The 12,390-nt window shown below is 33.8% G+C and overlaps 2 protein-coding genes across 2 annotated transcripts; both read right to left on the bottom strand.

Moving 5' to 3' along the window:
* Window positions 1–259: 259 nt before the first annotated feature.
* On the bottom strand, window positions 260–5,772 carry LOC106749483 (aminopeptidase N-like). The gene is made up of 11 exons (XM_014628983.1): window positions 5,702–5,772; window positions 4,621–5,085; window positions 4,092–4,275; window positions 3,509–3,647; window positions 2,932–3,013; window positions 2,335–2,705; window positions 1,974–2,245; window positions 1,264–1,454; window positions 790–1,098; window positions 613–679; window positions 260–409 (listed from the first exon to the last, which is right to left on the bottom strand). Exons 1-11 carry the CDS (start codon window positions 5,770–5,772, stop codon window positions 260–262), a joined length of 2,301 nt encoding a protein of 766 aa, XP_014484469.1.
* A 1,595-nt stretch (window positions 5,773–7,367) lies between these two features.
* LOC106749482 (aminopeptidase N-like) lies at window positions 7,368–12,367 on the bottom strand. The gene is made up of 9 exons (XM_014628982.1): window positions 11,877–12,367; window positions 10,812–11,255; window positions 10,363–10,540; window positions 9,855–9,996; window positions 9,199–9,280; window positions 8,555–8,922; window positions 8,190–8,467; window positions 7,865–8,055; window positions 7,368–7,686 (listed from the first exon to the last, which is right to left on the bottom strand). The coding sequence occupies exons 1-9, from the start codon at window positions 12,365–12,367 to the stop codon at window positions 7,368–7,370; spliced, it is 2,493 nt and encodes an 830-aa protein (XP_014484468.1).
* Between the last annotated feature and the right edge of the window lie 23 nt (window positions 12,368–12,390).

Below are 12,390 nucleotides of genomic sequence, written 5' to 3'. Positions count from 1 at the left end.
AATTTTGCAATAGTTACTTTGCAAGATTGATCAACAAATCGAAGAACAAATCAAACTTAATGTTCTGTTAATTAATTATTGTATACAGATCAGCATTGATAATGTTTGAAATAACAAATTTATAATACATGATAATTGATAAAAATAATAATAACAATGATGATAATGGAACGGACATATCTAAGGAAAGAAATAAATTCCAAATTGCAAAATCAATAGTACGAGATAGGATGTGTATATAATTGTTAAGTTTGATTAATCAGCATTTATTTGGAAGTACGGTGTGGAAAAAATTCACGAATATACTCCTCTGCTTATTTATTTGCTTCTGTCGGAAATTGATCATATTTTTAATTTGATTTGTGGCTTTTAAGTCCAAGCTGGTATTATTTTCCACATATTTCGTTACCTAAAACAGATTAACTTTCAACATGCCGTCCTAATATGTAACGTTAATGCATCTTAATGTCAGAAATCTACGTCATGGCGTAAATTCTTGCATAATTGATATGCGACAATACACGAATGTGGAACTTGATGAAAATAATTGAGAAGATGTCAGACATACAAGTTAACACACAAGAGTTTGAAACGCTACATCCTGAAGCTTACCATGTCAAGTTGACATTTAGAATACAAGCTCATAATAATGTCAGCTATTTCCTGTATCTTAGTCATGCTGGAACATTGAAACAACAGATTCGTCGTAAGTAGATGCGACAAGCATGTATTGGTAAGAGACGTCCTACATTGTAAAAAAAATACTACTGTAAAAAAAACCAGCATTACCCGTGCTCTATTTTATGGAGAATGCTAAGGATGTAATCCAGCACTTGATTCTTTCTTGCGTGCCTCTTTACAATGTCATGATACAATTTCTTCATCGGCTCTATTCCCAATTTTTCCCATTTACCATGAGGCTTGGATATGGTCAGGTCCAAATACAATAGAAGCAAGTGATCGTTTTCGGCACAGGCCATGTGTTTTAACATTTCATTATTCCCTTTCATTATATTAAGCATCACTTCAGACCAATTTTGGATGTTGTAGTTCATGATACCCGCACAAAACGTCCAGTCCCTCCATCCTGGCAAAATTCTATGTGAAACATGAAATGACAAACAAAATTTCAATAAGCATTTTTCTTCAGATCTTACCACAACTTGGTGATTTTACAAAACGTTGCATGAAAAATATGATCAAGCAAGAGGAGTTATCAATTAATAATTAAGAAATGATCTCGGTTATTTGGGTGATAATTACGGATTATTGCCGGGATCTTTGACGTATGCTACCAGTTTATCGTAAGCCATCGTCCTACATTTAGCATGACCGTGTTTACAGACCCAATTAAGGAGTAATAATCGTGTTGCTTTCAGCATGTCATCGTCTTTAGAGTTTTCGTCATATCCGATTATCGTCAAAACTTTATCCATGATCCTCAACATATATTCCTGAAAGAATCGTTAAGTAATATTAATTGTTTGTACGTTTTGCATATCGCGCATGTCTAACTTCGGAAATTTATATCTTTATTGCCTGAGATCCTCGTGTATGCAGTCAGCATCATGTATCCTGTACCATTTTCCTAGATTGAAACTTTTTACTCTTTTACTTTTACACTTTCATTCTTATACAATTGTTAGCTTTCCACATATACACATGAAATTATTATAATTAAAGCCATTTTAACCTTATATAAGTAAAATTGCTCTCCTACGATTTTCGACCTTATATGTTATGTATATAAGGCTAAAAATCGTATATCTTTCCATCTAGGGAATGATACAACATATATGATCGACTATAGTAAATTTAATACATCAAACGTCTTAGGCTATATTCCGATATTCACTCTCAGTCCTGAAAATCTAAAGTATACGTAACATGAACTATATTTTTTCAGCGCTGACATTGAATTTTTTTGAATACAACTTTAATATCGGGATATTTCTATTTCTGTCGCTATGTACCTTGAACTGTTGACTTTCTGGGAAGTTGAAGAACGGCGAAATATATTGCAAGACGTTCATCATACTATGCCATACTATATAATTTGTCTCTTTCCGTAAGAAATCGATCAGATCGCAAAAGAGCGAGGAACTTATTTCGCCCTGCATTAAGAAATGATACGCATCATCGATGATTTGCGCACGATTCAGAACATGTATCTTCGTGTGATCGTTGTTGTTTAGGTAGTTCGCGATTTTTTTCCAGTTTTCTTGGTAATGAACACGATAATAGCCTGACGTAGAAACAAATGAGCCGGTTTCTTTGCATATCTTTTTATGACCGTTTGCAACCGATGAAATCGAACAAATGGTCGGTACTTACCGAATTGTTCCACGTTAAATATAACCAAATCTTCTCGTGAGTACACATTAATATCTAATGAACTCTTTGCGTTCTGCAACAAATTGTTATCCAACCATAATGCAGATAAATCTCTTCCGAAACGAAATTGTGATTCTGTCGCGAATATCACTGGTATCGGCCATTTGTTTTGTCCTTGCGAATCTTTATTATCATAAGATTTAACTGACATACCACCATCATTTTCTTCAACAAGCAATGTTGGATAACGTCTTTGCAAAAGCCAGATATGCATTACCTCCGTTATGTTGCAATTGCAATTTATATATGATCGGATCATTTCGTTGTTCAGGATATTGAAGAAATCGTTTGGCGTGGCGGAGCTGTAAGCACTGCTCAAATAAAATATTCTTCTCAGTATCGCGGGAATATCAAACACGATGATATCTCGAACTTGATGTCAACGAATTACTTATTACGTTCTTATCCGTTTTACCGATTGATTCATTGATCAAAAAACAATAATTTTCTATACAATTGACGGAACAATATAATATGTTGAAATTGTTATTTATTATAGAATTATCACATTGTATTTTATCATGACACATTACTTACTAGGTATTTAAATACTGAGCAAAGCCTTGCTGCAACACTTCCTCTGTGACGATATATTGCAACATTCTTATCATGGCGGATGCTACGATGTATAATGCAGGTAATGAAAAATGTAACAGATAAAATATACTTGAAACAAAATGTAACAACTTGTATATGATCTTATTGTCACTTGTATATGATCTTATTGATCATTATCGACACACAATAGATGATGGTTAATTCTAAAATATTCAAATGTGTTCTTCCCATTGGTCTATTGTATTATTGATTAATTAATTCTCTATTGTATTATTGATTAATTAATTAATTAAGTTAATTACTGCATTGTAAATTGCAAAGACAAATTAATCGGCTGTTAAAGTGTATCATGACATTGTAAAGAGGCACGCAAGAAAGAATCAAGTGCTGGATTATATCTTTAGCATTCTCCATGCATCTTGTGTTGTTTTGTTTCCATTTGCGGCAATTCGTGAGTGATTGTCCGGTTATATCTAATCGATATGACCGTACTTTTATTTTATCTTTAATATATTAGTATATTTATGCTTATACTGTGATTTTTATACGTCCTTACCTTTTTTATAAATGAGAGAAGAATAAATCGGATCATATTTGTGCATAACAGGTGGCACATTCATTTCAATATCGTTATGCAGAGCAGGCTGTAGAACCTGCACTACAAAAAGTTGCATCATGACATCTTCCCCGTATTCCTCCTGAAATTAAAAGTTGTAAGGGACAAACAGACGTCGATAGTAAGACTCGCTAAACATAGCGATGCGTTTTTCATCAATGTTAAAAACAAAAAAACAGATATCTATAGAAATATCTATAGAAATATCTATAGAAAAAAAAACAGATATCTATAGAAATTTCACAATATAGCAATAACATATGATATATCTATGTGTAACACATGGTATCATATGATATGTCTACGTGTAACACGGAATAATTTAATTTCCGCTAAATGTTTTAAATTCTGGTATTGCAAAAGTTGAAGCATTGTAACAATTATATTTTGTTTCATCGGTGTACCAATGATATGTTCATCAAGTCTGATAGATCCGCACAAAACTCCCCAGGCGTCTCTTTTAATTGTCTAAATAAAATCGCGTGCCATCAATACTAACAAGATACATGTGAAGATAAATCACCTTCTTAGCGATTTTATAACTGAGAAACGTTGCAAGTGCATGGCTCAGCCACTGGTGAGACCACTCCATTGGGCTGACGAAACTCTCGATGCACTGTCGTGTCATTTGTCTAGCTACCATATTCCATATTTCAAGTTCGCGTCCGGGAAAATGCAAATCCGGTTTGTAAATGAGATCACTTTCTCTGAAAATTATATTTCCAAATAAGTCATGTCGAGGAACGTTTTTAAGGATGTATTTGTATCATTCATTAGTGCCGTATTTGTAATTTTTTCATAATTTTTTCATTATATTTCAGTTATGGACAATATATCTTGAAATTAATTGCAGGTACTAAAGTAATTCGGAATTGCTGACAATTTAAAATATCAAATATTCTGTCCGTCAAAGCTGTTTCTTGTAAATTAAACGACTTTATATACACTTATGTCCGGGACGAACCTCGACAAATACGAAATCGAATCTCGAAGGGCTGAGAATAGTTGTTCTCGTTCTCCCTTTGTCTCTGTAGTATTATGACGTGCGTTACCTGAAAGCTGTGAAGCCCCAGGCTCCCACAGCGTTACTCGGAAGATTCGGATACAAGAGAATGCTGATTATCATATTTCTCCACAAATTGTTCGTGTATTTTTTTAAAAACTTATCGGTCAAAACAGCGATCCTTTCGATGATATCGTTCGGATCTAAACGTAAATCCTGCTCAAGCAATCGGCCCCACAATTTAAAGTTACCCTTTTCCGCTAAATATAAAGAGGCTTCAGTAATCGCGATCGTTACGAGGTAAGTCGACATCACCGGTGAAGGCTCGAAGATCATCTGCATCATTCCGCGCTCCGGCAATATGTTTTTCTCCTTGTGCGTCGTGCTCGAGAAGAGCTGTACTGAGGATGAATGCACGACAGAGATGTTGAAGGTTGCCTTGAACTTCGGCTCATCCCAACATGGAAAGACACGTCGAGCACCAATCGGTTCAAAAATTGTTATATACGTCTTCCTACTTACATTTCAATAACAATATTTCAATATTCACAAAACAATCCTGTTGTGAAATATTATCACTAATTACACGTGAAGGCATTACAAGATTCGGGCAACGTTAGGGATATTCTATAAAGGAAAGAAACTCTATACAGTTCCACTTAAAACAGTAAAACACATTCTTGTGATTCAACAATAATTTTCATAAATTAATATGGGAAAATGTTCCATAGAAAGAACGATATCTTCAAACTGATGTGTACAATAATAAATAAAATTTCTAATTTGAAGATATCGTTCTTTTTAATATTTTTTCATCTCAATTTATGAAAATTATTCTTGAGCCTCTATGAGTCACAAGACTATGATATTTTTAGTGAAACTATATAGAATTTCTTTACATAAGCAAACTTTATCTTTATAAAAGATTACATATTTTTGCTTATTTTATAAGAATATGAATGATACTAATTTTTTTTCCATGTACATATGTGGCAAGAATTGCGAACAAAATAGAGAATATTACCATCACATAGTTGCGAGGGTTATCAATTCGATGAAAATTGGACGAACATCACGCAAATATAAGAGCAGAGCAGAAAAAAATTTTTAATATTTTATTTGTTACTCACTCGTCAGTTATCATGTCATTACTGGTCACAACCAAGCCTTGGTCGGTGTGTGGAAAGGTGTTGAACCTCATGCTTAGCGTGTAATTCCCTGGGGATAGTTCTTCGAAAAAATTAAAAACACACATCTGCATTTCATACTTGTAATAAACTGACATCAACAATGGAGTCGTATATTGTTGATTATTTTCTTGTTCATGCCTCAAAAGCCTTATCGATTCTGCATGGAAGTTCAAATTGTAAGCGTGAAAAGTAATGTTTGCTGTTGTACGGGTTATTTCGATGATTATATTGCTCTCCCCTTCGAAAGCGTTCTCCATCTGTATCAGCATGATATTATAATGTCGGGGTATTACTTCTGACGGTAAACGATAATCGAGTGCATCGACTGAACAAATTTTCAAATCCAGACAGTTATCATTCGCCATTACGGCGGTGGATATCAGACAAAAGCTGAACAATAGATCGAGGAACGTCACGCCGATTCTTATTCGAGTCATCTGTAAAATTATTTTTCTTTTTAACGAAGGACAAGAGGCGACGTAAACAAAAGCAGATGTACAATATTAAATTTAATTAAATAGCGGTCCAATTAATAGATAACGTTATAATATTACTTTATTCGAGACTGCTTTCTTTTACCTTTGTAAATAAGCAGCTATGTCAGGACTCGATGTCGTTACAAGATCGAATAGATCTGCGAGCAGAGAGCACGAAAGTTTATAAATATCTTACCCACAAGTTTTTTATATCGATATGTTAGAACAAGTATCAGTGTCCCGATAAAATAAACAAACGTTCTGTTTTAAGTTCAAAACAATTTGCCTGATTTTATACCATCGTTGTTACGAACTTCGACCGACGGCAGGATTGCTGTATTCTTTATTTTGCACGAAATCGACCGACCGTAAATCAAACAAAATTTAACGTTTTGTTAATTCATTGCTATTGTCGTCAGCGTCGATGATGTTTGAAATAACGAATGCGTGATACATGATAATCGATAATAATAATAATAATAACAGTGACGATAATGGAACGAATTAATCCCAGGAAGGAGAAAGAAAAAATCTATTTTGCAAAATCAACATTAATATTCAAATTTATTTGTACGAAATAGGATACGCGTACAGTTGTTATGTCTAATTAATCAGCATTCATTTGTAATTTCCAAGTTCAGCTATGTTCATGAGAGACGAAAAAAGGTTTAAAAAGCTCCTCCTGTTTCCTTATTTGTTTCATTCGAAAACTAGTCACATTTTTAATTTGATTTGTTACTTCTAAGTCCCAAGTGACATTGCCTTTCTTGTATGTCAATATCTAAAACAGATTGTTGCCATCTCAATAAATAAAATTAATTTATCATATTGCGTCAGAATACTTCGTCGTAGCGTAATCTCTTGTATAATTAATACAAGACGATACACACGGCGAATATGGAACTTAATGAAAATAATTGGGAAGGTGTGCGTCAACGAGAGTTCGAAACGCGACACGCTAAAGCTTACATTATTTAATTGGCTTTCGGAATAGACGCTCATAATAATGTGAACTATTTTCTGTACTTTGGTCAATTCACTGGAACAATGAAACAATATATTCGTCGTAAATAGCCACGAAGAGCAGGTATATGCCAACGAACACTCTATATTCTAAGAAAAAACCAGCTTTACCCGTTTGGTATTTCGTCGAGAATTTCAAGAACTAAATCCAGCACTTGATCCTTTCTCGCGTGCCTTTTCACAATACTGTAATATAATGTCTGTATCTGTTCAGTTTCAAGTTCTTTCCACTCAATAAGAAGAGGCTTAGTTGTGATCAGTTTCAATAAAAAACTGAGCATTCGATCGTCATCGACACAGGCCATATGTTTTAACATTTGTTTATCTTTTTGCATAATGTGATGCATTACTTTCGATATCCATCTTTCGGTGCGTCCGTTCATAACACCCGCGCAAAACATCCAGGCCTCCCATTCCGGTAAAATTCTACATGGGACATGATATGAGAAACAAAAATGCAATAAATATTCTACTTCAGGTCTCACCGCGATCTACTGATTTTATGAAACGTTATGCGAGAAATATGATCAAGAAGAAGGAGATATCAATAAACAATTGAAATAGAGAATTTCTCTTTTCCTCTCTCAGTTATTTAGATAATTACGGTTTTTTCTTCTCGGAATCGTCGATGTGCATCATTAGTTTATTGTAGGCCCACTTCCTGCATTCAACATGGCCATGTTTACAGACCCAATTCAGGAGTAATAATTCTGTTACTTCTATCTGAATGAATTCAGATTTTTCATGAAATCCGAGCGTCGTTAAAGTCTCATTCATGGATTTCAACACCAATTCCTAGAAAAATCGTCAAATAGTAGTAATTTTCACGTCCTACTTCGGCAATTTAATACGCCTAAGTAATTTATATGTAAATTCGATACATCGGACAATTTAACGTCAAACTATTTTTCGTTTTTGCTGTTATGTACCTTGAAGAATTCAACCGGTCTTCCTGGGAGGTTGAAGAATGACGACATATACTGCAAGACGTTCATCATACTATGCCATACTATAAAACTCGTCTCTTTCCCTAAGTACCGGACCAAACCGTTGAGGATCCAGTTATTTAAACGGCTATCCATTATAGTATGATACGCATCATCGATCAGCTGAGCACGATTCAGAACGTGTATTTTCGTGTGATTTTTGGCCAAGTATTCCAAAATTTGCCACCAATTATCATCGATGTATCGGACACGGTAGAAGCCTGTCGTAGAAACAAAAAGTCAGTCTTTTGGATTGTTATCTAATAACCGTGTTCTGCGATGAAATTAAACGAACGGCCAATACTTACCAAATTGTTGTATGTTACTTATGACCCACTGACTCTGATCATAAAAACCCGACAAATTTACCGACAATACTTCCGACGAATTTAGCCAGAACGTAGGCGAATTTTGCGTGAAATTAAGGTGTTCCTTTGTCGTGAATGTTGTAGGTATCTGCCATTCATTTCTCGAGTGACTGGACTTTTCTAGCGAATTAGATACATTAATCGATATCGTGCCATCTTTATATTGTCGAACCGTTAATACTGGATAGCCTCTTTCCGACAGCCATGTTTGCATCATTTCGGCTGCATTATAGCGGTATGTACAATCTGATCGTATTTTGTTTTTCAGGATCGACAAGAAATCGTATGTTGTAGCGCTGCTGTAAGCACTGTTCAAATAAAATGTTAATTATAACATCGATCGCGTGAATACCGCACAACATGATAACTTGAGTTCGAAGGTAACTAATTACTTGTTACTATGATTATTCATTTCACCTATTAATTAATTTATCCAAAAATACAAAAATTTGTAACATAATGCTTGCAAATTGTATTTTGACGTAGAATCGCGATTACATAGTAGAAATTGTTATGTAATTTGTTAAACTTTACTAATTTGCGTATAATTGTCGCATTTTATCGTATTGTGACGCATTACTTACTATCTTTTTAAGTATTCGGCAAGAGCCTCCTGCAACACCTTCTTTGTGACGATGTATTCAAACATCCTCATCATAGCCGATGCTACGATATGGTGTAAGTCATAAAAAGTAAAGGAGATAAGATAAATTGAAAATAAAATATAATATACAATACATACGTGCATGATGATTTTATTTCCTCTACCAACACATGATAGATAATAGTTAATTCAAATATATTCAAATATGTCTCTTCCACTAAACTAGTATAATTAAATTCTAACCGTCAATGTATTAAAATAAATTACAAACACAATTTATCAGCCAATAAAATATAGTACAATATGTGCGTATAATTATTTTTCGTTATCGATATCTTCGATGATTGTTACTTTTAAAATATTTATGTGTGTGTATGCGTGTGTGTATTCTTTCTATTGAGCTAATGTAATTAAATTCTATTAATTCGTGTGTCAAAGAAAATAATTAATTGCAAAGTCAAATTGACCAACTAATAAAATATATTCTATTTTGTGTTGTTTGCATTCGGCAATTTGCGAATGATTGCTCCCAATTATATTTAATCGGTGTGACTTTTTCCTCATCTTACCTTTGATCAACAAGCATACTTATGATTATATTGACGTGTGATTATAGTGACGTTAACACGTTCTCACCTTTCTTATAAATGAGAGAAGCATAAAACGGGTCGTATTCGTGAATGACAGGTGGTACCCTTAGTTCAACATCGTTATGCAGAGCAGGCTGTAGAACCTGCACTACAAAAAGTTCCATCATGGTATCTTCATCAAGTGACATCTAAAATTAAAATCTAAAATTAAAAGTTGTAAGAGATTAAGAAGATTAGAAAATATGTTAAACTTAGCGAAACGTATTTCATCATTAATAAAAACAAAAATCAGATATTAACACAAATTTCATGGTATAGCAATAACATTAAATATCTATGTATTATATAGAACAACTTAATTTCTACTGAATATTTTAGACTTCTTGAAATCATTGCAACAATAAATATCACCGTTGCCTCGCAATTAATTGGCACGTAATGAATTGACCAAGTTTGACGAGTCTGCATGGACGAATTATCCCTGCAAGCTTCTTTTCTAATTGCCTAATCCGCGTGTTGTCAATGCTAACGAGATAAGAGAAAAGAGAAATCACCATCGCAGTTATTTTATAACCAAGAAGCGTTGCAAATGCATTGCTAAGCCATAGTTGAGGCCACTCCTTTGGGCTGACGAGACTCTCGATGCACTGTTTTGTCAGTTGGCTCGATATTATCTTATGTATCTCTAATCGGCGGCCGTGAAAATGAAAATTCAATCGGTAATAGATATCTCTGAAATTCATGTTTCCAAATGTAATAAGACATTTATGTCGAGAGTTCTGTCATATTCTGATATATTTCAGGTGATCACGAATAATAAAATAATTCGGCATGATTAAGAACTCGATGTGTGAAAAATTCTACCTATTCAACTTAACTTCGGTGACAAACAACTTTGTATGTCCAGTGTGTGACCGAGTGGACTCGCAACAAATACACTGAATTTCTAAATACGAGAAAATGTTTTTTGTCGTCTTCATAATTTTATAATGATGTAAATTACCTGAAAACTGTGAATCTCCAGGCTCCCACGGCTTTACTCTTTAAATTTGAATCCACGATGATAAGGTTTGAATTACTTTCCCACAAATTATTTGTATAATTTTTCAAAAAACTTTGAGCATCTAAAGCAATGCTTGTGATAGGATATACATATACTAATGCAGTCAAGTTCATATATAATTTGATGTCATCGTGCGACATATAATTTTGGGGTGTGCCAATTGCGAATGTTACGAGATAGGTTGACATCACCGGTGTAGGTTCAAATATCGTTATTTGGCTCTGATGCAACATTATTTCGTCCATAATCGGCATACAGGAGTGAACATGGAATTTATACGCATGCTCAATGGAGATTTTGAAGATCGCTTTGAACGTTGGCTCGTCCCAGCATGGAAACATGCTTCGAGCACCAATCAGTTCGAAATCTGTTATATACGGCCACCTAATCACATTTCAACAATATTTCATCACATTCACAGAACAACCAATTTTTGAAACATCGTTAATCGCTCTAATTCCATGTTATTATAGCATTATATATGATTTTGACAGCGTTAGCGACATTATTTCTTTTAGCAGAATATTCCAATAAATTTTACAAAATTTTTGATAGATCAGTATGTTGATAACGCATAACAACCCATGACAACGCGCCGGAGAATTTTTAGTTTATGTTATTTATACGCGAGAAACTTATTTACTTTTTCGAAACTGACCGAACTTAGCAAGGCGTTTTAACACTCCTTCAATTCTTTCACATCGCATGAAATATGAAATTATACATATAAAAATATAATTATTATAATTATAATATTATAATTGCAATATATATTAAATTAATTAAAATTAAATTATAACTATAATTATTATAATTATAATTATATTATATTAATTATAATTATATGTATATTATAACTGTACTTATAGAATAATAAAAATAAATAGAGAACGTTATTCGTGTACACAATTGCTTGTCATTTAACGAAATTTAGAAACGACAAACGCCACGCGAATGTAAATAGTGCAAAAAACAACTTTTTATTCTTGTTTATCTTTTACTCACTTGCCAACCAGTCTCGGGTCATTATTGGATTCATACTTATATTCAGTGTACTGTGTAGAAGTGGTATATACCATGCTTAACGTGTAATTTCCAGGATATAAAGTCTCGTAAAAATCGAAAGCACAAATCTGTATCTGTTCCGAGTAATGAAGTGCCTGAGGTTTTAAGGACATATCCTCGTTATTGACTTTTGACTTATTGACGTTCGACAGTCTTATCGTATCGGGGAAAATGTACAACTCGCGAGCATGCAAAATAATATTTGTGGTTGCACGAGTTATTTCGATGGTTATTTTGCATTCCCCATAGAAGCTCCTGTCATGTTGTTGTCTCAGGCCGATATAATAATGTCGAGGTATTACTACTGACGGTAAACGATAATCGATTGCATTGGATGTACACGGACAGAAATCATTCGTTACTTCAACAGCGAATATCGAGCCGAAGCTGAATAATAGTACGACGAACGCCACTCCGGTTTTCCTAGTCATCTATAAAATAATTTTTCTTTTTT

The sequence above is a fragment of the Dinoponera quadriceps genome, unplaced genomic scaffold, assembly GCF_001313825.1.
Source record: "Dinoponera quadriceps isolate SergipeBrazil2010 unplaced genomic scaffold, ASM131382v1 scaffold3838, whole genome shotgun sequence".
NCBI classification, from domain to species: domain Eukaryota; kingdom Metazoa; phylum Arthropoda; class Insecta; order Hymenoptera; family Formicidae; genus Dinoponera; species Dinoponera quadriceps.
Note: the sequence above shows the minus strand (reverse complement) of the source record. Positions and strands in the feature narration are given on the sequence as shown.